The sequence below is a fragment of the Salarias fasciatus genome, chromosome 2, assembly GCF_902148845.1.
Source record: "Salarias fasciatus chromosome 2, fSalaFa1.1, whole genome shotgun sequence".
NCBI classification, from domain to species: Eukaryota; Metazoa; Chordata; class Actinopteri; order Blenniiformes; family Blenniidae; genus Salarias; species Salarias fasciatus.
The window spans coordinates 17,823,975-17,850,252 of NC_043746.1; the positions used below are offsets into that span (position 1 = coordinate 17,823,975).

General features: G+C 42.0%; 2 protein-coding genes across 4 annotated transcripts; one reads left to right on the forward strand and one right to left on the reverse strand.

Moving 5' to 3' along the window:
• Nucleotides 1-630: 630 nt before the first annotated feature.
• Nucleotides 631-21,962, forward strand: arhgef6 (Rac/Cdc42 guanine nucleotide exchange factor (GEF) 6). Of its 3 annotated transcripts, none has more exons than XM_030104706.1 (22): nucleotides 631-896; nucleotides 1,955-2,038; nucleotides 3,916-4,000; nucleotides 7,033-7,151; nucleotides 7,371-7,578; nucleotides 7,827-7,879; nucleotides 8,627-8,721; nucleotides 8,926-9,021; nucleotides 9,563-9,685; nucleotides 12,096-12,234; nucleotides 12,498-12,557; nucleotides 13,612-13,758; nucleotides 14,380-14,466; nucleotides 15,284-15,365; nucleotides 15,910-16,025; nucleotides 16,231-16,410; nucleotides 18,329-18,349; nucleotides 19,636-19,732; nucleotides 20,014-20,100; nucleotides 20,252-20,351; nucleotides 20,649-20,703; nucleotides 21,020-21,962. In XM_030104706.1, exons 1-22 carry the CDS (start codon nucleotides 732-734, stop codon nucleotides 21,140-21,142), a joined length of 2,322 nt encoding a protein of 773 aa, XP_029960566.1. In that variant the 5' UTR covers nucleotides 631-731; the 3' UTR covers nucleotides 21,143-21,962. The 3 variants fall into 3 exon arrangements, with proteins under 3 accessions (XP_029960566.1, XP_029960575.1, XP_029960583.1); XM_030104715.1 differs by having other exon boundaries at nucleotides 20,255-20,351; XM_030104723.1 differs by lacking the exon at nucleotides 18,329-18,349.
• A 2,108-nt stretch (nucleotides 21,963-24,070) lies between these two features.
• cd40lg (CD40 ligand) lies at nucleotides 24,071-25,527 on the reverse strand. Its single transcript, XM_030104734.1, has 4 exons — nucleotides 25,219-25,527; nucleotides 25,066-25,093; nucleotides 24,855-24,974; nucleotides 24,071-24,778 (listed from the first exon to the last, which is right to left on the reverse strand). The coding sequence occupies exons 1-4, from the start codon at nucleotides 25,459-25,461 to the stop codon at nucleotides 24,396-24,398; spliced, it is 774 nt and encodes a 257-aa protein (XP_029960594.1). The 5' UTR covers nucleotides 25,462-25,527; the 3' UTR covers nucleotides 24,071-24,395.
• Nucleotides 25,528-26,278: the final 751 nt, after the last annotated feature.

Below are 26,278 nucleotides of genomic sequence, written 5' to 3' on the forward strand. Positions count from 1 at the left end.
CTGGACTGGTCACATCGCCTCGACACTTAACCTCAAATGTATGTTTTAGTGCTGTGGGAATATCCCGTGCATGATCAGCTCAACAGGTCCAAATTGCTCTCACACTGGAATCAAGAGTGGAAACCACTACTCCTCTCTGCAGCTGCAGTGGAATCCAGTCTGAGTTACGTTATGGGCTCTGTAAGAGCAGTTCCCATCAGATTATTAAACATTTATTCTAAAATGGAGTTCTCATTAACATCTGATCATCATTCTGTCCATATGGTAACCTGCAACAGATCTTTCAGACAGCTGAAATTATTCCATCTGATGTACTGTGATGTGAATGTCTTCATAAACTGCTGGCCTAATTCATCTTTTTCTGGAAACAACAGGTATGAAAGCAGTTGAGTTTAATAGATTAAGTTGTTTTACTCTAAATATGGATATTCTGTGGTTATTAATGCGACCTGGGTGTTTTTGTGTAGTTTTGAAATGCCCTCAGTGAGCCTGCAGAGTGAAAGGGGTCGTGGTGTTGAGATGCCTGCTTGCCGGTAGGGGTGATCATCCGCTGTGCAGAAACACCGTCTTCCTTCCCCCACCGCCTCTTTTTTTTTTTTTTTTTTTTTTAACTTCTACCAGAAGTGCGGATGTGAGCTGCATATTGATACGGAACAGGCTGCGTGTGTGTGTGTGTGTATATGTGTGTTTTCATTCTTTTTTTATTTAGGCAATGATCATTTTGTGGAGCAATGAATCCAGAGGAGCAGACGGTAACGTGGTTGATCTCACTAGGAGTGCTCAGCTCTCCTAAAAAGAACATAGCGGACCCGGAGGAGTTTCTGAAAACATCCCTGAAGGATGGAGTCGTCCTCTGCAAGCTCACGGAGCGCCTCATACCTGGCTTTACTCCCAAGGTGAGTTATGCAGCTGAAGTTCACACAAGTCAACAAACGACGCGTCGGGCTGAAAAAAGAAGGGAGGGGTTAGATGAGAGTGATAGAGGACAAGAACTTCTTGCTGCAGCAGGCCTCACTGGTTTTTTTTTTATTATTATTATTATTATTGTTAGATCGCAGTCCTCGAAGCGTGAAGTTTGAGCTGTGTCTGTGTTACGGACGATGCGTTAAACGACTTGCAGCAACATTTTTCAAACGTGGGATTTCATAGCGGCGGTTTCCTGTGAAGGCAGAAAAATGTTCCGCATTCTTGACATGAGCGAGCCGCCGTGCGATCAGCCACCAAAACACACCGGCCAGGAGCGCGCACGAAGTGACCCGGACGGCAGCGGAAGTTTGCACTTTATTGAAGGAGAAACGACACAGATAATGGGAGCAAATCACTCGGATGTGCTTGTTGGGACGAGAAAGTTGATAAAGATAAATAACAGTTGCAAAGAGGGTTCGTCACTTCCTCCTGAGCGGCTGCTCTTCCCGGTGCGCCCTCCTCTCCCCGCGAAAGCGCCAAGTTGCGTCAACGCGCAGCGAGAATAGAGCCGTATGGAGCAACTTTTGAATCGAATAGCGCAATCACTTTGCTGTATTCACACCCTTTCCTTCAGCAGCCGGATATTCGCTCCCAGACATTAGTTTAAATTGTAATTCCAAACAGGCAAAAGCCTGACTCGCCTCGTTTTATCCATTTGGAACGCGCTTCCGCTTCTGTTCAAAGGGGATTTATTTTGAAGCCGAGCGAAGTGGACGGATGTTTTGCTTGGATGTGGCTGCTTTGACTCCTCTGTGGCGTTAATGGTTATATATGCATGAAGGAGACGCAGGAAGAATTCAGTTATTTTTGTTAACTGCTGGTTTCGGCACTTGGGTCACCCCCAAAAAAATGTCACTTTCTGCGCTTTTACGCGTCGCCGCTCGGACAACAGCCTCGACCCGCAGCGTCTGATGTGTGGACTGTGTCAGCTATCTGTTTGGCATACTAAGCCGCGGCATGTGTTTATATATTTATTTCGTGTGCTCAGTATTGCCAGGACCCGAGAACTGAAGTCGACTGCCTCTCCAACATAAAGGAGTTTTTAAGAGGATGCACGTCCTTAAAAGTTGAGGTAAGTTGACCCCCTATGTGTGTGTGTGTGTGATGTTAGGAACTCAGTTTATTCCCATGTGTTTATTTATTTATTTCAAAGCTTATCTTTCTGTGTCGTTATCTTCTTACTCAGCCTGTTGCCGTTTAGAGGGAGGACTGCTTTGTGCGGTGATCCTCTCACCCTGCTGGCATATGCTTTCTCTGCACGTCCATGTGGAGTGAGCCTCATAAACAGGCATGCTGTCACTCACTCCCACTGGCCAGTCAGGAAGGCTGCTGATGGCCCTCATTGCTTTCAGTTTCTTATTGAAACGCCTCAGAAACTTAGTAATAACTATGATCTCTTGCAGTCCTTATAAATTCTTTGTTTTTCTCAACCTCTTGGCCCAAACCTCTCAAAACATGTCCTGATATTGAAAAGGGAGGTTGACCACTTGCAGATGTTGGGAGTTTCTTTTTTTTTTTTCTGTCACTGCACCACCAGCCTGATTACCACACTGGACGTGAGTGTCTTTTCCAGCGTTATAAATAATCTTTTCTGGTTTTGAATCACCTCACTGGGTTTCTTTAAACAGCTAATTGAGTCAGCAAGGCTGGCTCACAGCAAAAGCCCAGTGGTTCAGCAGTCCTGCCCAGCTGGCTTGTTATGTCTGGGAGGTCCCCTTTGCTTTTATCCTCCTATTCGGACTGAGCCCATAATTACAGTTTTTGCAGCCAGCCAGTAGTTCTTGGGCAGCAGATTTTGCGCTGCCCCTGTCAAACCTATCAGTCTGTGGCACCACAGCGAACCCGGCCCATCCTCCGGTGAGTTGTAGGCTCACAGGTTTTTTTTTTCTCTCCATTACATTTTTGCCATAGCAAATAGTGTCTGTATGTCCAGTGACTATGCAAAGAAAACAGTCCTACTGCTTTCACTTCTGCTCAGAAGACACAGAAAGAGGAAGCTCCAGTCACTCTTCATGGCCTCTGATTTTTTACTAGGTTATGAGCAACAAGGTAGGATTTCTGCTCTGATTTTGGACACAGCTATAATCTTCTGAAGGAATATTTATTCATGGATGGCTTGATGATCCGAACCATGGTCAGCCAGTGTCTGATCAATGTTAAAACCTTGAATGTGGACCAATTAAAAGCTGCATTTCCAACATTTTCTGGTGTTGATACAAGGAATATATAACTAATGTGTGGGATAAAACCTGTACCGCAGTAATTTTTCTGATGAAAAGTGAGCTGACTAAACCTCAAATCATGTAGACCTCGGAGTTAATCACATATGGAGAGATGTAATGATTTCTCCGTGTGTGTTTCTCTGCATGTGATGCAGTGATCGCGCTTCAGTCTGGATGAGGTTACACACAGCTCATGACCTACGTTTTGCTACGCAAACTTTACTGTATATTTAAGATGTTTTATTTAAAATGTGAAATCTGATCCGCTGGAGGAAAGAAGATAGCAGACTGAGACGGAGCAACAAGCTGCGTGTGTGTATGTGTGTGTGTGCTTGAGTGAGCAGTGCATCACAAATGGGTCTGGTACTGTCTGTTTCATCACAAACCACTAAGTCTCCAAATATGGGTCAGGCTGAACATATCAGTTTTTATCTCAGTCTTGTTATAGGCTTATTTAAATCCTTGTGTGTGCATTTCATTGTGTGTGTGTGTGTGTGTGTGTGTGTGTGTGTTTTTGTTCCCATTGTTTTTGCTTGAATTTGAACTGGCTGTCGTTCTCTGTTCGCACTAAGCTAATATTATTGTGCAGGCCATTGTGGAAAGCTCCAATTTAGACCTTTTTCTGTGTCTGTTCTGTGTGTAATAGACCCCAGGTTGTATGAACAGATGGTTTGTGGGTGTTTTGATTCTGAAAATATCTCTTTTTTTTTTTCTTTGCTCCATCCAGGGGTTTGAACCAGAGTGGTTATACACTGGTGAGAATTTTGGCAAAGTCCTTACTACATTGCTTGCAGTCAACTTTGCCACACAAGGTAAGACATTTGTGGTTCCTTATTTGCTTTGTGAGAAATTGGAGTGGCATCTCTATGTGGGATTTTAATTATTTTAGATGGGTTGAATATTTCGCCACGGTGTTTATGGAACAAAAAAAAAAAAAAACACCAGCGAGAGTCAGAGCTTTCTGGCTTCTGCCTCCTCATTCAAATAAGCAAAGGGGATTCAGAAAGCTATACTCAGCTTTGTTTAAAAGAAACCATGAAATCTGAAGACGCTGAAAATGAGACTCAACATAAAACGCTTCCTCAGTTTCCTTCAGAGCGACTTGAGTGAACAATTTGGTGCTTCAGTAATAATCACTACTGTACATCCACCAGATATTTCAAGAGTAGCCAGATGAGGTCTTATATAATGTTCATGTGCTTTGATGAAGGTGATTTTCTGTTATATTTTCTTTTTTTTTTTTTCCTCCTATGGACCTCATGGAGGTCATGATTGGGTGGGCAGCTGGCGTGGCAGTGTGCGCCTGTATCACGCAGAGTACCATATTTCCTCATGTGTGTCCCTGGCTGCAGTACACTCTGGACTTGTACCTTGTTCGTTCAGCTGAAGCTTCTGTATAAATGTGTGTGTTTCCTTTGAAACTGCATTACAGTGCTGTATCAGATTTGGACTAATTGTTGTACTTAAAATTTTTGTTTGGAGTCAACAAAGTATCACCAACCTCTCCAGTTTTCAGACAGACTGCTGTTGTCTTCAGATCAACAGTTCAACGTTTTCTATTCTCATGCCCTGTTATGAATGTTTAATGTTTTGTGCTGTTGGAGTCATGTGGCTTTCCTGGGTGTAAACAACGTGGTGCGATCATGATTTTTGATGTGTCTCATCGATAGTAAAGAGAAACAGCAGACTCTTTTCTTTAATTAACATAAACCGGTATATTTCAGGAATTTAAAATGACCCATTTTGTCAAGATAGCAGAACACAATCTTTTATTTCAGCTCACAGTCTTGTAATAGACTAAATTAATCCAGTCCCTGCTATTTAGATCTAATAAATGCATGCCTTTAATGATTTTGGAGCTTGATACAATAACCTTGATGATGCAAAAATTAGTAGGAATTAATTTTCTGTGTTTTGGCTTATTTACCTGTTAATCAGCAAATATTTTCCAGCACTGTCTGATGTGGCCTGCTGCACGTTGCTTTGATCAAACAATTTGATTGGCTTTGAATGCATCATCAGTGGCTTGGATGCGTTTCGCTGAGAGGGGGACGCATGCCAGAGTGCGAGACGAGCAACAGAAGCCTCTGTAAATTCTGAGCTGTAATTGATATGCAAATGTTTGAGACGCTTGCTGTACTCGGCAGCTGTTCACCTATCATCACAGGAGAACTTGATTTGAAGTGGATTAGTCACGGGTTAGTTGATCTAATCAAGGCCTCTGTGTTTTCACTCCCGAGCCACTTCTAAAGCCTCGCTTCTGCTTTCTGATCGTATAAAAGCTGATTTTTATTGGGTATCTGTGCTGAGTATTTAGATATTTTTTTTTACTGTAAGTGATGTGGATTCAGCAGTGACCACAGAGCAGAGCCAGACGGGGCCGGTCAGGCTTCTCTGTGCGAGGAGGGGCATGCGGGATCCATGAGCTCCACCTACATCTGCCCTCAGTGTCCTTTTCATCATTTTATTGAAGCATGAGAGCGATTCCCCCTGACGTGTCTGTGTGCGGAAAATGCTTGTGAGTCTGCAGCTTTTGCAGTCTAAACATATGTTACAGTTACATAAATACCAGATAAATGCTCTTTCCTGCCTGCATGTCAAAGTACATTCAAGTAATCGCTGGCTTTATAATCGCTGGGCTAAGCTCTTTATTTCATCTGAAGTTGATGTTACGAGAGTTCAATTAGCTGTTACATTATTTTTTATTCTTCTGGGACTTGTGCATGGATTATAACAGTGAATTTAGAATTTGCAATCCGTCATTTTCTGGTCTCCTGACTTTAAAATAAATGAGACCTTTTAGGTATAAAGCTTCATCTGACTGGAGTGAAGCATCATCTCCTCAGCCCTCTGGGATGAATCTCTCTATTGCTTGAGGATGTAGCGAAACAGCCTTCAAAACCCTGTCTATATGTTTAACCTCTTTTCTTCACGACGAAAGTTTTAATAAGTACCGATCAACGATTCCATCAGTTTTCTTTGGCTCTTATTGTGGAGTTTGGGTTTGGTTGGATATGAGAGCGGGCGGACGAGGCTGTTAATTCAAGGACTTCAGTGGAAACGAGACGTTTCATCTCGGCAGTCTGTCCTTTTGACACATTAGAAAGTTGAGCCTTCAGCTGCATCTAATAGGAAGTTATCAGTGCCTCTGCGTCTGAGCGTGCGTTGGGCTGCAGCGCTGCCATGTGGCACTGTTCAGGCGGAAGCTGGCAGCAGAATTCATACCTCTGTCAGTGCAGTTGAAGGACCGCACTCATCCTGCGGGACTGCCGGCAGCCTCTGACCCTAAATCACACTCGTCCCGCTGCAGCGGCTGAGCGATGGCGCTGGAGAGCAGCCGGGTGTCAGCACCCTGAATTGATTTGGGTATTTTTCTGAGTCGCACTTCAGATAAAAAACAGCTTTGAGGAAGTTGCATTAAAATATGCCTGTTAGTCATGGCAGATTTACTTACTGAGCCTAGTGTGTGTTTACTAGGTGCAGGTTATTATTCTGAAGGCTGCCAGTTGTCCTCTGTTTCCACAGCGGCTTGAACTGGGATCCTGGAGCGTGTGTCACGTTTGGTTAAATCACATTAATCCATGAGGAATGGTACATTTGCTGCCTGTGTGTGTCTGTTCGTTGTCCTCGGGCCATGCAGAGAAACAGACCGTTCTCCTATAAATCGTCATCAAGTTGTCGGCCCCAAAGTATTTGTACCTACGTGAACTTTGATCGCGCTAATGACATGTTTGTGCGTTTTCAAGGTGAGGTTGCCTGACAGGATCTATAGCATTGAATCAAGTTTACACATAATTATAGTGCAAAACACAAGACTTTTGTTTTTATGTTTGTATGTCCATAGATTGTGCTGCAGAGAGATGTCCACAGTCCGGTGCGTCCTCTCCTAGTCAGACTACGTCCTCACACACGCTGTCATCGGCTAAATCCAAAGGCTCTCTGCGTCGACAATCCAAATCAGTGGTACTGTTCTTTTTTTATCGTTTCATTCCTTCATTTTTAACATTTTTCTCTTATTTAGATGACTCAGTGTTGTAAATATAATGAAAAAATTATTATATTAACTAAACTTGTTTAAGCCAAAGATTGCATCTTTTCACTTTGATGCATATTAAAAGAAATTGTTTTTGGTTAAAACATTCTTGTTTTCTTTGTCGACTGCCATGGCAACCCCTCCAACAGGAAATGTCTGAGAACGGCAGTGGCGGGGGCCAGCTGATGGTGAAAGCTCGCTTCAACTTCAAGCAGAACAACGAGGATGAACTTTCCTTCAATAAAGGCGAGCTCATCCTGGTGACGCGGCAGGAGGAGGGAGGATGGTGGGAAGGCACGCTCAATGGCAAGACGGGCTGGTTTCCCAGTAACTACGTCCGCGAGATCAAACCCTGCGGTAAGTCGAGCTGCACCGTTTAGCATAACGGTTTCATCGGTCTCACGGAGATCCGTGGTAATTGCTTATGTGATCATATGTGGAATGGCAACACTTTTTCTAATAAACTTCCACACAGAAACCTTTGAGTCCTACACTGATCAATAGGATGGCATTTAGGTGTTTAGTATGAATGCTTTCTAATGCTTTGATGGTTTTGTATAAGCTTTAAAAGACCCTTCTGTCTTCATTTCTAATTTTCTCTACAGAAAAGCCAGTGTCTCCGAAAGGAACTCCGCTGACCAAGAACTACTACAGTGTGGTGAGTGTCTCTCAACGTCGAGGAGTAGCGGCTCAACTTAGAGTCACTGCTGAATCACCGAGCTCTTCACGCGATCACAAAGAGTGACAGGCGCCACTAATTTTGCCCGCTTGTATCCCCGGCTTCGTTCGGTAAGCTCGGATTTGGTGGTGCAGATCCACATGATGCCCTCCTGGCCTCGACACCTTGTCCATGAAAATTTCCCAGGGATGCTGAGAAACTGAGAAGTGTGATACCTTGATAATTGGCACACACACACACACACACACTCTCCGGTTCCCCTTTCTGAAAACGGGGACCACCACAGTGGTCTGCCTGTCTGAAGGTTATGTACTTGAGGTTCATGTCAAACTGTAGAGGTGTGTCAGGATCAGCCCTACAAGGCCTCCAAGTTTAACATTTTTTTAAATTAATTCAAAGCAAGTTCTTATTTGCATATTAAAATATTTATTTTCTTTGGCATCTTCTTCACATCAGTTTGTTTGCCAAATTTCTTTCTGCATTTACTTACTGTTTTCTTTTTTGACCTTAAATACCCCACTGCTGTCCATCCTGAATGATGCTCTATTAGCACTGAATCTCATTGTCTCCCACTGTAGAGTATTGGGGCGGTGGGGAACTGCAATTTTGTTAACTAGCCATTTGTATCGTGATTTATTAGAATTTTACTTTCGGAAGATGTGTTTTGTTTTTTTTTTTTAATCAGAAAACATGAACTTTTCTGCTGACTGTGCGTCTTTTTTGCAGGTGGTGCAGGATATTTTGGAGCACGAACGAGAGTTTGTCAAAGAATTACAGACCCTGCTGAGCTGTTACCTTCGCCCCCTGCAGGCCAGCGACAAGTAAGATGAATTCTAATCACCGTAATACAGAGTGCTAGAATTTCAAAGTTTTGTTTTTGTTGTGACACAGTTGCAAAACAGACCGCTGTTGTCTTGAAGCGACTGAGATTAGGATTTGTGTTGGGGCTGAAGGTTTGTCTGGTGATGCAGACTGTAGGACTGTTTTGCCTCTCCTCTCTCATGCTGCTGTGTGTTTACTCTCAGGCTGAGCAGCGCAGACAGCTCCACCCTGTGTGGGAACCTGGAGGAGATCCTCACCTTCCAGCAGGGACTGTGTTCAGCTCTGGAGGACTGCACCAAGTACGATCTTTCAAAAATTGAATTTTTTTTTTGTTGGTTCGATACTCCATTCCAGAAAGAGCATACACACAACTTAATCGCTTCTAAGATGATTCTAGGCATCCTTTACACACACTTTAAGACAAAAGTCTCATTTTCTTCCGTTTCAAAAGGAAACTCTGGCATCAACAGCTTTAGTAAACACATGACCTCCTTGGCAGGGACACTAAATTGATCAGGAGGTTGTTTGGTTTATTTTGGAAAATGGCCAAAAGGAAAGTAATCGTTCCTGCCTTCCAAAATATTTCACCTTGAGTTTGAGGCGTTGACATACCTCACATTACTTTCATCCTCAGCTGCTCCTCTGCTATGGTGGTGAAACTCAGAAATCCGTTGAGCGCTGCGCATGTTTTCTAGTCATTATTTTAATGATTTACCAAAAACACTTTGAATAGCGTCAGCTTTTCAGTTAGTTAAGGATTCAGGGTGTCGTTGGTTTCTCCTTTTTCTTTCTCTCTATTTTCACCTGCCTGACTTCACCTCCTCTTGCCTGGCTTCGCAGAGTCTCGGAGGGACAGCAGCGAGTGGCCGGCTGCTTCTTAAATCTAATGAACCAGATCAAGAGTCTGTACCTGGCCTACTGTTCCAGCCACCCCTCGGCTGTCTGCATCCTAACGGACCACAGGTGAGCGCCCGCTCACGACACAGGCCGCAGCACGTGCTGCTTTGCGGGCAAACTGCCGCGACTGGATGCAGATTATTAACTTTTTTTCTGACACTTTAATGAGTTAAAGTCAGATAACAAAAACACAAAGTTGGTTCAATTATTTCATCGCATGTTTGTTGTTTTTATTTGATTTGACTCGTGAGGATAGGAAAACATTTGATTTGCAAAAGAGCTTTCTTTTTAATTTATAAAAAAATAAAAATCAGGGACATGGTTTAGATTTGAGATAGAAGAACATATGTTGTGAAATTTTGTCCCCCAATTGGGACAAAATCCCACAACATGAATTACAATCCAGCTGTTCCCTACCGAGGGATCGAGGTTATCTCAAGACTAAGTGAAGAATATCAAAATAATTCTTCTTGGAAGGACGAAAGAATGAAAAATGTTTTCTTTCTTGAGTGTTTTCTTAATTTTTGATGTGTGTTTTCTTTTGATATGGAGGTCGCAAGTTTATCAAAGGGCAAACAGAGCGATGAATACACACACCGACACTGGCAGGCGATTTAGAACCACCAATTTAAATGCATCTTTGTTTGTGGAGTACTCTGGAATTATTCTTCTTATGAAGTTAGAGTGAACCACGCGACGGCGAAGTCCTCAAGTATTTTATCATAATACTGCTTAACATTATGCTAAATATTAGTGGATGAAAGTGGAGAGTAGATGTCTAAATAATTATATGAAGTGAGTGACTGCAGCAGATCTTTAATTTCAAAGTCTGACTAAACTATTGTTGATAATGACGTGCTTTTCTTTCACGCATCAACCGATGAGAGCCTGCTGTCACAGAGTGTGTGTGTTCAGACACGTGGCTCTCTGGATTTGTTTGATTGGTCAGACTGAGTGTTTGGCGGAAGTCTCTCCACCAGAGCGAGATAATTAGATTATTCTTAAGCTTTCCAGTCAAAACTAAAGGTAACGAGACATTTAGCTCAGCGTAGCACTGTAAAAGCTGTTTTGGTTCTCAAGTAAAAGCACAAAGTACGATTCTTTAAAACTACTCTCACAAGCACATTTTATCCGAAAAGTTACTCTAGTAACTAACTATTCATCCAGTGTCTTTGCTCGGTCTTGATTTGTAACATCAAAAGATTGTTTAATCTCCCTTAAGGATGCAGGTGAGCTGCATGGCTGTATTCCCCTCTCTGTAGAGCAGCTGTAGTTTGTGTTTGTTCCACAAGGTGTCACACGTTCCATTTGACAAAACCACCAGAGTTGCTCACCCCCTGCTCGGAGATCCTGAAATGTGCCTCAAGTTCCCTTCGTTTCGGTGATCAAGTGAATCATGTCTGTTGAGTCGGGGTGCTCATTAGTGTTCGCTTATAGATGGCATGGACATTAAAAAGTTGGCACGATGCCTTCAGGTGCTGAAGTCTGAGGAGCCGGGGAAGGTTTTCAGGTTCTTTAGTAGAAATTAAAACTGATTAACACAACGGAAGCCAGGCTGACAGGATATATACATTTGTGGTTATGTGAGCAGGTTCTTTTTTACAGTTGATAATTTGCATTTCAGCTGCAGTATCTTTTTTTTTTTTTTCACACATTGGGCTGCGTGGCTCTATGATACTTTATGATTCAAGGTTTGGATCATTGAAACTCACGAACAGTGTTACTTTTCAGTCATTGTGATCATTTTGTGGCCTACAACACCAAAAAAATCACAAAAACCGAAACTGCTGAACTAAGTGTTGCTCCGAGTTGTTAAACTGTAAAATACTACTCTTTATTCACATTTTTTTATGCACTGTTTTGTCTTTAACAACTGAATTAGACTACAGTTACTAATCAAAAAAGCAATTTTAATAGCCATAGAAATGACTCTAGTGTTTATTACATGTCTTCATAAACCTTTATGCTGCAATTAATTTATTTTCTCAAGAACTGAAGTTATATGAACGATTTTTGAAGTGTTTCTGTTTAAGTACATGGTATTATGTAGGTTTTTTAGGGTATTAATTGTTTTCTGTTCCTAGGATCAGAATAGATGTGCATAATTAGAAAGTTGGTGAAAGTTGAAAGGAATTTACTATTAATACTCTTCATTTCCTGAGTAGTATAGATGCAGATGTTTCCATTTTTGACTGAGAGAAGATGAGAAAGTAGAAATATTTCCTGTGTGTGGTTGTGTAATATTGTGCTATTTTCACACGTTGACTGCAATTGTGTTCGTTAAAAAGTGTGACAAGACATGTTCCGTCTCAGCTGGCTGCGAAGCTGAGTGAGGGCAAAAGCTCTCTATACATATAACATGTATGATAAACTCATGCCTTTTAATTGAAATTTTCTCATACCTACAACATTTAAAAATGAATTGCATTTTATCAATATATTGCCGTCGTAACGCCACCTCGGACTCTTTTCACAGTGAGGAACTGGACAAGTTCATGGAGAGCCAGGGAGCCAGCGCTCCGGGGATCTTGACACTGACCACCAGCCTCAGTAAGCCCTTTATGAGGCTCGACAAATACCCCACCCTGCTGCAGGAGCTGGAGAGACACGTGGAGGTACCACACACACAAAACATGTCCAAACATGCTTCCAAAAAAAATTAAAATTCTGAACTGTATGGTAAATCATTTCGAATTATTGTGTTGAACTGATAAAGTCTAAATCTTCCATAAAATATCTGAGTGTGCTGACAGCAGACTCCCTCTGTGTCCCTCTGAAGAGCCAAAGCTGGCTGTGCTTTAACATTTAGAGATGAAGGTCTTGGCTTCGATTCAGGCTGCTCTCATCAACCCGATGTTGTTATTTGTCTGCACCACAGGAAGCCCACCCTGACTACACCGACATTGTAAAAGCAACTTCAGCGTTCAGGAGCCTGGTGGTAAGTTTGGACAGGAAGAGGGATCCTGGTGCTTAAAGCAGCCTTTAAGTCTATCGATTTCCTTTTAACCAAGGATTTGTTCTTCCTCTTTTCATCAGTGGACAACCCTGAGTTAGACCACATGTAATTATGCCGCGTCAATTCTTCATTTACTGGATTTTAAAGCTGCTGAAATCCCTGTTTTCATTTGAGATAAAAACTCCCCAACAATCGTCATCAAATGTAAAATGGTCGTTTATTGGCCGTTTTTTAAGATAATTTCTCATCATCGTCTTTATGGTAATTCACAACTGAAAAACCTGAAAGTGAGTTATTTTAGGCAGACTTTTCTTTTAACTGCCGACCGTGGCACATGAGTGTTGCGCTGCGGCGCTTCAAGCACAAATTTGAATAGAGGAAAAAAAAAACTGAGTGAAAGGGTCGTCTGCTTTTCCCTCCTTTGTCTCAAATGATCAGGTTGTTCCTATAGTGGGTGAGAAGTGAAATACCATGTGTGAGGAGTTGGATTAAAGATGAGCCACCGCGTAGTACCTGAGCACACATCGCTCCGAGACACAGTTTCCCCCCGTATGGCTTTACGTTCCTTGCTGAGCAAAAAAAAAAAAAAAGTGAAGTGACTCACGCACTGCAAAGGTGCACAGGAAACAGGAAAAAAGATTCACATAGCGCTGCCTATTACATGTGCAAGTATAACGTTGCTTTGTGTGTGTGTGGTTTCCACCAGAAAAAAAACCTCATTGGGGATTCAGGCATTGAAGAATTGCTCGTTTGCATCTTTGCCGTTTACCGAGTACAACACCTTGGAGGGGAAAAAAAAAAAACATTTGCTGTAATGTTTGCTGTTTGAAGAGGGAGAGCCCCGTTGTAGCACCTGAAATTGTACGGATTTTTAAAGTTGCTTGTTTAGACTTGTAACACAAAGATGTGATGAAATAATAATAATATGTAATATATCAGACTGACTTCAGCCAGTAAGCATTGAGTTCACAGTAACTTTTCACATCCTTGTTCCCGTGTCGTCTCATTTCTGGTTTATATCTGTGTGTTTATTCAGACGCAGTGCCAGGACCTGCGGAAGCGCAAAAATCTGGAGCTGCAGATCCTATCGGAGCCGGTGCGGGGCTGGGAGGGAGACGGCATGAAGAGCCTGGGCCATGTGGCCTACATGTCCCAGGTTCACGTGAAGAACGGCTGCAGTGAGGTGACGGAGATTTTATTGGTCTGACTTGAGCTTTAATCATCAGCGGCGGATCATTACTTTTACAAACACTAGAGTGCAAGTACAATAATAGCACAATACAATAGCACACATAAAATGATTCTGTGAATTTTTTTTTAATTTTTTTACTATATATGAAGGAACTAAGTTGACAAATGCGTCATGATCGTGTAGCAAATAAAACAGATTATTGTGACTTAAAAGCAAAACCGATTTGATTATTCTCGTGTTATTTTTTTTCTCATTTCCAGTAGTCTTTTTTTTTTTTAATGAAATGCAAAGTGGTTATTGTTGCCCGATTGTGTGGTTTCTGTGTAGGGGGGATGCTTTTGAGTCTGTGGTGGGAAGAAAGCCTGAGATGCACATTTCAGTCACCCACTTTGACAACCACTTTCCAACCACCGTGACGGTTCTAAAAAACATAACTGAAGCTGCTCATCCAGACCAGCACCGTATTGCTTACCTCAGCTGAAATGTGCTCCTGGTGGTTGGTTTTTGCATCAACGGCTTTATTGTGCTTTTTCGTCAAACCCGACAAGCCGCTGCGACCTGCACTATTTGGAAAATTGTGCAACCGGAACGTCTGCGTTGTTTGTCTTGCAGGAAAAAGAGGAGCGCTATCTCATGCTTTTCCCTAACGTGTTGGTGATGCTCTCTGCCAGTCCACGAATGAGTGGCTTCATTTATCAGGTGAGGAACCGTACAGTGTACAAAAAAAAAAAACCCACTGAAGGAACCTCATAACACACTATGTGTGAAATACAGTTTCTATGTATTGTTTTTGACTAATTCGTTTTTCTCCTTAGCCTGACAATCCACGGTTTTTTTTCCCTCTTGCTCACATTTGGGCCTTCCTTTGTGTAAACTGCAGATACTTTTTAAAATAAATGACATACTGCAAATGTAAACCTTGACGGTTGGGAATCACTGTTCTTAGGGATCCCAAATTTCTTTGTGAGTCCTAAAATTTTATCGCCAGGTCCTCCTGCAGTAAGAGCAGCCGTGAGCGTGTACCTCCGGCGGTGTTCACACCCGTCACGTGGCCCATGGGTCCAGAGCAACGTTTGGTTTCATGCCGCGAGCTGAAACCTTTCAGATCGCTTCCTGTGTCTGAAGGGTTTCAGTCAAACTCTCCAACGGCTCCAGGATCTGTGCCTTGTGTGCAGCAGAGTTCAGGTCTCAGCATTAAAACTTGACTGTGAACTTTTATTTATATTCATACAAAACGAACTGTGCCCACATGTTTCGAATAATTTTGAATTACAATTAAGGCTGAAATGGTGCGGCACAGATCCTGATCCTGGGCTTCAGGTCTCTTAGTGTGGAGTCGGCAAGTTTGACTTTGTTTGCTTTTACCCTGTGATGGACTGGTGACTCCGAGTTGGGGTGAAGGGAGCCCCTCCCTTCATGAACAGTCCACTCGGATCAGCTCCAGTCCTCTGCTGCTCTAAGTTGGATTAAATAATGCTGTTTTTCTACACTATACCGTTTATTTTCTTCCGTTCAGGGACGGCTGCCGCTGACAGGCACCACAGTAACAAGACATGCTGAAGATGTAGACAACGCTCACTACGCTTTTGACATCACAGGTTTGTGTTGAATTCGAAAAAAAAAAAATAGTGTTTGAAATGGCGATCTTAACAAACAGAAACCTATTTATAAGATAGGAAAATTGATCAGAGATCAGCTTTTTTGAACAGGTGTCAAGTTCTCACAGGTACCGTTTTCAGTTTGACTGGTAAATAGAAATGGTCACAATTGGAGATGTTTAGTTTCACACAGTTGAGAGCAGAAGCTTTCTCTAAGATTTTTTTTTCTTGTGTTTTTACATCGAGACAAAAGCTAAATATGAACAAGAAGCTGTCACCAAAACATGTTGCCATAACTACTTAAGTAGTTGCATTTTATTGTTTTAGCCTACAGTTTGTGGAATCTTTGCGTTCGGTCGTGTCAGGTTCCATGAATCGATGTGTTTTTTCTGGATGATGCATTGTGGAAATCCACTAAATGATTTTACTCTTATTTTCCAATTGGGACCTGCCCTCCCAGTGTTGTCAGCGAGAAGTTGTGGTTGTCAGTCGTTCTGAAATCCACTGATCTTTGTTTGTGTGTGTGTGTGTGTGCGTGTGGCAGGAAGCATGATCGACCGTATCACAGTATTCTGCAGTAGTGCTCAGGAGTTACAAGAATGGCTCGAACATCTGCAGCCCTTTACCAAAGGAGGAAGTCCTGTAGGCACCATTTCAAAGGTCAGGACACACTCTCTCTCTCACACACACACACACACACACACACACACACACACACAAATGCAATCTCATGTATGAAGTCAAAACAGTACCAGAAGTGAAGCCTGCTTTAATGCTGACATGAAAAAGAAAAGTCTCACCTCTGAAGTGACTCAATCCCAGTGTACCTCTTACACCACGTTTTTTTTTTTTTTTTCATCCAAAGAATACAGATGGCAAGTCATTGAGCATGGTGGGCACTCCCACACATCTGTCCCACCTGGGCAGCCTCAGTGCCGCCAGCCGCGGCCCCCTGGAGCCACCAAAGATCAGCAAACCCTGGTCCCTCAGCTGTTTGCGTCCCGCTCCTCCCCTCAAACCTTCCGCCGCTCTGGGCTACAAAGAGGTGAGACGCTGCTCAGCAGCACGCAGCCACCTACACTGGGGTCTTACAGTAAGTCGTGATTAAAGTGTAAGAAGTTCCACTCATCCCCATAGTCACTGTCTGTCTGTAAGCTTCCAGGTAATTCATGCAAAGAAGCATCCTGTTGTACTAAATAGCTGGTGGAGTGCACGTCTGAAATGCATCGAAAAAGCTTCAGAAGGCAGCGTTGGGAACCTTCAGGCTTGTGCTTGAGTGAGACGGACATCTTGGGGTCGCAGATGTTTTATTGGCACCTTGATGCCTCCAGATTTCGAAGCTCCACCAGGTTTTCACAAAGATTTAGTGACAGTCGGGGTGGTTATGACGAGAATATTTACCTGAACACATTGTAGAGAAGTTTCTGCTTTTCCACTTACTCAAGTCTTTCTCCTCCCGTGAATATTTACACAAATCAGGATTGCCTCTGTCAATGCCAAACGGTTAAAGAGGAAATATCGATACAGCTGCTGTCCGGCTATTCGGTTATTTCTGCTCCCAAATTCTGGGGCCAGTCTCATAAAACTAGCTCTCTGAGGGCGAGCTTTATCGGATGGGCAGGCAGCTGGATGCAGCATTTCTTCTTCATATCCTCCTGCGTTGTGATTGACTGTAAAAACAAGTGTTGTTTTTCCAGTGAGCGTAATGCTGCTCCGTACCGTCAGCGGAGCATTCTCTGTGTCTTTTCCACGTTTTAACTCACAGTCCACGAGCGTCATTGCTCAGTCATCATCTGGAGGCAGCAGGCACTCACAAAAAGAGCTGAAACAGAAACATTTATCTTCAAGAAACATTATTACACTAAAGAAACAATCTATCAAACCTAAAAAATACAAAAAAAAAAAAAAATCAGGTTGCTCCTGGTTTCAGTTGTTTGTTATAGGTTGTTTTTGATTTTTGCCTTTACTGTTGTTGCAGTTTTACATTGGAAGTTTCCCCAAGAATAAACAATTCATTCAGAAAAGACAAAGAGCATTTAAAAAACTTCATACTACAACAGAATGATGCTTCCCACAGTGATGTGTTGCCGTTTCAGCCACCTGCGAGGAGATGCTGTGCCTCACATGTTAAAGATGAATGATACAAGCTCTTTATTACCAACCGAGAAGCAGGGACTGCTTTATTACTGTTCAATAACTAACGTTGCTGTTCATCAAAGTAACTCAACCTAGAAGCTAACGTAATGTGACATGTTTACCATTTTATTCTCATATTCTATTTTATGTGTTCAAGCGCTTCACAGCCTCGTCCCGGCTGCTTGATACGCAGCCGAAGTGCATGATGATGGAAGCGAACATCATGGTTACTTTCATGATTGAGTAATTAGGAGGAATGTGAAACCGCTCCGTGTGAGACTGAGCTGAAACCGAGTTTGGTTTCGTGTGTCCCCATGCAGCATGTTTACTTAAGTGGTATTGAAGAGCAGTGACTACACCAGAGATTATGAGTCCTGTCTGCAGATGATGCACAGTCTGTGGTCTGTGGGGGAGGCAGCAGCTTTCACAGTTGTCAGTCAGCACTTTTTAAACTTGCACTTCTAAAAATGCCCCTGTGCTTTTTAAACGGATACACCCAGAATGCATAAATTCATTCAAACTCCACGGAAGCAAACAGCGATTGCTTTTTCTTTTTTTTTTTTTTTTTTCAATCTGCCATGCAGTGATTGCATGAACAATCCTCTGAACGCGTAACTTTTTCAGCCAGTTCTCCTCTTTCAACGTATATCTTCTTTTTTTTTTTAAATGACTTTATTTATAGAATATTCACTGTTCTGCATCCACGAGGAAGAGGGGAAGAGTAGAGGTGCTGCATATGTTCACTCTTGACTCTATCACATCCTTCTCTCGTCGTATTTTTCATACACAAATCTCCTTTTTCTCTTTCTCCACTCTGCCTCCTTTAGAGGATGTCTTATATCATGAAGGTAAGGTTAGCTGTCACTCTGTGCCGTTGTGTGTGAGTGTGTGGGTAAGGATGTAGAGTGGGGAGGTGAAACGGGGTTGCCTGTGTGTGTGTGTGTGTGTGTGTGTGTGTGAGAGAGAGTGTGTGTGCTAAACCCAGTGTTGATCTGTCATTGCAGTGTTTGCTTCACTCTTCTTTCACTGTCATTTGTTGGTTTCCTGTGTTCTGTGGCCCAGCAAGTCTGCTATGTATTTTTTTTTCTTTTCTATTCCGTGTTGCGAGTTAAGGTGTCGCTCATCGTGCGTGCTGTCAGTTCTCTCTTGAAAGCCTTTCACATGCAGCAGTACGCCTACTAAAAGGACTATTTTTGAGCATCTACACGCTCCAGGCAGATCCGTCTTCAGTGTGCCTGCAGATGCACACAGCAAAACACTGATTTTATTAATGCAGACATTCAAAGAGACCGCTGCGTTTAGTGTATTTCTCTCACGAAGCTCATATTTTGCGATGCTGTTACTTCACACATTTTATCACTCTGTACTATTTTCATGTGATAATTTTCTCCCAATTTGTTTCTGAAGTCTCAGAACATCTTTGCACCATAATATAAGGCTCAAAGAGCAAAAATCATTATAGACTGATTTCTACTGGCTATCTGGATACCGCCTTGCTTTGCTTTTTTTTCACCGTGAGACCCGAGAGCCTTCAAACCAACAAAACCACTGGACCTTGCTGTTTATCTGGTGTCTGAAGACATGCCGCTTTGTCCCTTTGAGTCCCATGAATGGGGATATCTCTGATTTCGGGGTGTCCCAGCATCGTTTCCACCAACATGTCTGATGATACTGTGATACTGTGTCAAGTATTTTATGAGTAACATTTAAATTATTCATAACGCCTCAGCCCCAAAAACCTGATCTTTACAGGAAGTGCTTTTCACATCAGGAGCTGAATGCACCAAAAGAGAAATGAAACAACCACATCTTTGTGGTTTTTCAGTGTAAGTCTATAGTTAGAGAGTCGTAAAGATGTGATCAGTTATTCGATAAAACTCTTGTTCTTGAATCCAGACAGGTCACCCAGCAGACTGGGTCTCAGTGCACCACATGCTTGCTGCTTTTTTTGTCGTTGTTTTTAACGGTTTTGTGTTCCTTGATGTTGTTTGTTCATATGGGATTGCACGTACCTGTAAGCTTGCATCATTTTTGGTTTGAAGTCTTGGCTTTCAGGTGTGTGTATCAGTTTTTTTTTTTTGCGATTTGCTTTTGTGCGCAGAGATGCACTGAATTTACCCCTGTTCTCCTCCAGGACTCCAGCAAGAGCCCGCGGCCTATGAAGAAGTTTTTGCCGGGAAACAGGAAGAAAGACCGCAAGCCGTCTGACGACGAGGTCCAGACGAGAAAAAGTATGAGCTGTGCTGCAGTTTGTGCATGAGAGGCACGAATGACCAAGAACCCAGAATAATAATAATAAATTCACACATCGATATTAAATTATGTGGTAAATTATCAACTTAATCACTGTGATCAATGCAGCAGAACCTTTATAACGTGTCCATCAGCTCATTGTGGTCGTGATTAATAGAATCTTTATACTTCTTCTTGCTTGTTTGCTGTTTTCCTCCTCGCTGTGCCCTTCATGGCATCCTGCAGTGAATGCAGTGTGTGTTTTTCACGGTTTTGACAGGCACAGTTGCTCTGGAGGAGGACGCTCAGATACTGAGGGTGATTGAGGCGTATTGCACAGGAGCCAGCCTCCATCAGACCACCACAGGTGTGTGTGTGTGTGTGTTTCTTCAACAAATGAGGATAAATAGTTTCTGTAATGCCTATTCAGATTGCACATCTTCACCAGCTGATATATCCATGTATAAAGCTCCTCTGGTAATGTGTGTGTGTGTGTGTGTGTGTGTGTCTGTGTTCAGCAGTGCGGAAAGAGTGTGTCCCTCAGGTGCTTCTACCAGAGGAAGAGAAGATAATTGTGGAGGAGATGAAGAGCAATGGACAGACGGTCATTGAGGAAAAGTAAGGATGTTATTACTTTTCATAATGGGAGTTAATCCACTCACATTACTGGCATCAAAGCTCTTATTTGCACTTGGGTAGTGTTTGTTGTTTCTGTGATTCGAGTCAGAGATATGATATTGATCCTGTCTAAGGTGTTAAATGTTTACCCCGAAGAAGGCTGCTACGCTCATCCAGCAGTTACAGGAATTTTACTTGCCTTTTCAGATGCCAGTTAAAAAAAAACAAAAACAAAAAAATATTGTTTTACTGTGAATAAAGCAAATCTTACAGTGTTTTTTTTTTTTTTAATTCCAGGAGCCTGGTTGATGCTGTTTATGCATTAAAGGACGAGGTTCATGAACTGAAAAAGGTGAGATCATTTAGGTGATTCATGAATTTGATGAATATTTCAGAGCAGGGCCGTCTAAATGCCAAGAATATATACAGTAGTTTCACATTCAGTAATTTCATAAGTATGACGGGGAATCGATCGCTAAATGTACGATTGAAATACTTTTTGTTTTGTTTCTTCAGAAATAATTGTCATTATTTCCTTTATCATGCTAATTTTAAGCTTTATTATCAGTCTACATGTTCCAACACCAGTGGAAAGAGTCGAACTCATTGCTAAAACTGATCAAAGTGGAACATTAAAAAAATGACTAACAAGTCCAAATGTTTCCCAGGAGAATAAGTGGATGAAGCAGTTTCTGGAGGAAGAGCAGAAGTCTCGTAAAGAGCTGGAGCGAGTGGTTCGTAAACTGGCCAAGCAGAAGAACGACTGCACGTGGGACGACGGCGGCCACTGAGCACATCCTCTCCAGCGCCCTCACCTTCGTGTGGCCGTGTGTGTACATTCATGTAAACATGATTCGCTTGGGGACATTTAGGGTCGTGTGTGTGTGTGCGTTATTTTGTGTGTCTGTGTTGCGCCTCCTCATTTCAATCACACAAGGCAGAGTGTGTTGGCGTCTCTCTCTCTCTCTCCTGAGCGTCCTGATGGCGGCTGACCCGTCTTCCTGATCCAAGACTGTAAATATGCTTCCTGATGAAGCTCAGCTCAGCTCAGCCAAGCCTCTCCGTCATACTGGCCCATAGCGACTGGCACTGTGAACTCTCCACAGCAAGATGGAGCACTTCTTACCGTACACACGTTTTCCACTGGTTCGTTCTCTTCAGATGGAAACAGAAAAGGAGTCGGAAGCCATCGAGTCTAGTTGTTTTTTTTTGTTTGTTTGTTTTGCATGCACTTCTATTATCAAGGGGACTGATTTTCTTTTCTTGAGTCTGTCGTATTGTATTTGTCTTTAGGATTTCATTCTGGAAAAACAGACTTTTCTGAACTGTCACGGTTATGTTTTTATTTTTTTCTTTCTGTAACATTTTAGACACACTTCATGCATTTCCAAGCTCTTTTTTTGAGGCGTTCAAGCAAGTCACATAGGCGAGGTAGTAAAATCCTACATTCAGCTTCCAAATGCAGCTATTGACTGTTTATTTAAAAAAAAAAAAAAACTGCATGGATGTACAGTTTCTACAGTATAAACTTCTGCATCAGAACTATGATAATCAAGATATTCACATATACAGTCTAAATCTATCAGGGATGTAGCTTCATAATGGAAATAGGGAAGAATTAACTATGATTCAGTAAATGAGAATATGCAAAAGTTACCGTTATGCTTATTAAAATACATTCGAGAGTCAATTTATCTTATGAAATACTTATCCTTGCTTCACTTCAGATGAACAAGACTTTATTTATTTTTTACCCAAGCGTCTAACTGTGGTGTTAGCCTGGTAGATGTAGTTTCGCTGCCTTTAGATCTGTCTGGGATTTGAGAATTTTATTGAGGCAGGAAAAAAACCCCCGAACTTTAACGTGCAAGAGAGGAACGTTTGTTTGATATTAAACCATGCCTTGAGATTTCAGAGGATTTTTGCAGCTTCTGTGATGTCCTGAGAGCAAAGGTTGATTTACTGCTGTATGTAGAGCTCAACTGTTTAAGTGCCTCCAAAATTGATTCGACGAGAAGAGTTAAGGACCAGAGGAGGACTAAATGCATGAAGAATTCTTGCGAATATGTCACAAATGCTTTGCTACCGGTGTGGGGTGTGAATAACACGGGGCTTTGCATGCTTTTTTTTTTTTTCTTTTCTTTTTTAAGGATGCAGAGATCTGCGGCGGTACATTTCCTCATGAGATTGAATGTGTGCAGTGAATGGTGACAAAATGCAATAGGTGGCTGCTTTACTGGCTGAAAGTCTGGGATAGCACCAGCATTGGGGGGGGGGGGGGGGCAGATTCGGAGAAACAGCAATAATGTTGAATGATTTAACAAAAGTTATTAACCAAAAAAGGAAAAAAAGAGGCGGCCAGACTGTGGCGGTCAGGCGATTCGCCATGTTCCATTTGCCTTTGATTAATCACGTCTCGTAGTATAATTATTTAAAAGTAGCTGATCTTGTTGCGATTTCGCTTGCATTAAGTGTTTCAAAGTGAAATTTTGTTTTACTCCAAAATCCTTGTTGATATTTGTGTGTGTGTGTGTGTGTGTACAGGGATTACAGAGCACTGGTACTTTTGCATAGTTTCGCTCCGAGGTTTTCATTTGGTCAGTTTCCGTTGGTAGTTTTTTTTTTTTTTTTTTTTTTTGTCTTCAGCGTTACAGCTGATTCCTGTACAGATGTGCGGTTCTGTCTCATCACGGTCGCCGCTGAGATGTGACATTTTGTGCTGTTTCTGTTTAAAAAAAGAAAAAGTTTTCATTTATCACCACATACTGTAGTTCTCAAATTCCCGAGCACTTGCTGGTGGGACTGGGTTAACCTCCAGTTTCAGCTTGTCTGTCTGAAGTTGTGTCTCCAGACCACTGTGTGTGTGTGTGTGTGTGTGCCATCTTTGAAAGATTGTTCTATGCAATTACTGTTGTTGGAGCTATTGTAAGGCTTTTTTCCATTTTTTTTTTCTCTCTCTCTCGAGATACTGTGTACTTTAAGTTTGGTATGATTATTCTTTTATTAAAAGTTTAATATAATACAAAGTTCAGCTTTTGATGGACGGTGGGAAAACTGTGGCTGTGTGAGCGCACGTACTGGAAATCCACTAAGACGGTGTGCTTTTCAGTGCTGCTACCCAAGGCGTGCGTGGTTCAGAAATAGGAAAGTTGTTCAGAAGTCGCTAGAAACCCTTCAGAATGGAAGGAGTGACTGGAACATCCTGTGAGTGTGTGCGCCACCTCTGCATCTGACACACTCCTCCAGACGCATTCACACTTTCCATGTTGTGTCACACCAAGATGCTGGCATGTGAAACAGTGCAGGGTTTCGATATTCACATGTAAAAGAGAAAAACTTTTTTTTTTTTCTACCACTTGAGTCACAGTTAAGTTGATCAAGCATTATAAATTTTCGGTAGAATGTACAAAAAGAACATTACTGCTTTCTAGAGCACTCTGCGGTTTTTAACCTGTCCAGGAAATGAAAAGATTACAGTCTGAACTAGACTGCAAAAGGTTATGTGGCTTTTAGAAAATTCACCAGGTAGCTTACATTTGTTGAGCATTTGTTTGAAAATGAAGAAAATTGGCATTAATCAAAGCTGCTGTATTTCTATCTTTATAAATTCACCTTTATTCATCTTCTGAATGCTAGAATGAACTTAACTTTTTTGTCTTTAAAAGACGTTTTCTGCTTTTTTGCAAAGAAATGCCCTACAAAAAGAACATCACATCACAGATAAGCGAGGGTTTTAATCAGTTTTTCATATTTCCTTTGGAACAAACACCTCAAATGGATCAGATACAAAACACAAGTGTTGAAATGTTTTACACTTAAAACAATACAGTTTTCATCCTAATTACAAATAATAAATAGAAAATAATCAACCACAATGCAAATGGCACATCTGACTTAATAAATTATAGTTTCAGAGGGTTCCTCTCAAATCCATACAACAGATTTTTTTAATAAAAGTGTTCTCAGTAGATGTAGATTCGAGTACATCCAACTTGAAGAAAACAAAAAAAAAAAGGAAAACTTAGCTTTGGTCCATATGTCCCTTCAGGAGTCCCATACCTTGTACATCCCAAATGATGTTGTGGTTTCCACATAGTCCACGAGTGAGAGGTTGTGCACCCAGACACCGAGTTGGTTGCCTGTTTCCAGTGTGATCAGTCCTCCCTGCGAGGCCGTGCACATGTTGGGGATCGACGGATCGCCACTGTCCAGGGAGCAGAAGGCCTGCATCGCGACCCTCTCCTCTCCATTTTTGTCTTTTCTCAGCTTGACCATACTGACCAGAGGATGCACGGGGTCGCCCCTGGAGAAAGTCACCCTGGAGTAGACGTAGTAATCACCGGGTTGTTCTATAGTCAGCCAGCTTTTGGCGTAGTACCCGATCTTTTTCAGAGCCGAGTTTTTCATGTCCCACTCAAGATGGCCCGCTGATGAAAGAGAGAAACGGGTTTAGGAAAAATAAAACTCTGAACATTTGGAGGGGAATGTTCTCGAGCTTCTCACCTGATTTCTTTGGTTGAGTGACCCGCTTGTCGATCACCATGTTTGCTGAAACTCTGGTGGATGTTTGCCTCTTTTCAGATGATAGAGAAGAAGATCTGGAGTCCAAACCAGTCATCCCACCTGGTTGTTAGGGTCAAGATAAAAACCGCTGTTGAGACGAGTTTTATATTCACACCTTAACATATTAAATTAATTAATGAAGCAACTGTACCTTTTTCCTCAGTCTGAACCGACTTTTCCTGTAAGGTTGACCACAAATACACGAGAAGTGAGTTGTGAAGGCAAAATTTTGACCAACATTTCTAATACATGTTTAAAATCCATCAAATAAAACTACACAGAAGCAAACAGAGCGTTATTTTACCGTGTGGTGTTTCAGGTACAGATAGACAAACGCTGCCAGAGACAGAAACAGGTGCGCCACCACAACGCAGACCAAAAACCGGATCAGCGGCTTGCTGTGGCCCCTGGACGGCAGCGGCGCCTGGATGAGGACGGGCCTGTTGTCGCGCGGAGGCACGGGCGGCGGCGCCAGGCTCGTCTGGTAGGTGTTGATCATGGCTGAGCAGGTGCGGGAGGAGCTAGAGAGGCCTGACGTCCATGACATCCGAGGAGCTTCTGAACGACTCCTCTGTCGCGCGGCTGAGTTTTGTACTCGCTCTCCTACACAGACGATTGGAGCTCGAGAGCAGGCAGAACAGGTTTGCAGCAAACGTGACCTCTGTGAGTTTCAGTGAGTTCACATGGTGTGAAAAAAAACCAAAAAAAACTTTCTGCTTCCTTTTTGTCAGATACGGATGTTTGAGGGCAGAAGATTTCTATGTTGCCAACAGAGTTAAGTTTTCATGTTTTACACAGGAACAAATGTGATGACAGTAGGAGCAGTAATGTTTTATTTATTTATTGAAATTCACCTAAATGCAACTCAAAGTGCTTCTCAAAAGAATCAATACTGTAAGGAAAATTATTCAAAAACATATTTAGTTCAGATAAAATATAACTAATATAAAATATGAGGAAAACAACTGAAATTTTATCAGCATTCGCAAAACATCTGTGGTTGAGATTTAACAGCTTCAGCAACATTTACCCTTTATGTCTACTGAATTACATATTCCATTTAAAGACATTTTCTATGCTATTTTGGACACATACATACACATGCAAACATATTTTTTTTTATCTATTTTTGTATTTATTACTGAGTAGTTTGGGAGAATTATGCTTATTTGAAACATGTTTCAATCTCTGTACTGCAATGTGCTATACGTGAGGAGAATTGTACGTGGTTTTGATTTTTAACAGCTGAAAATGCCGTCTGCTTTCAAGTGCAAATTTTTTTTTGTTTACGTAGACAAACTAAATGAAAGTAAAGAGTTCAACTACACTAATCTACAGACAGGAAAATGAGCCAAACCACAGAG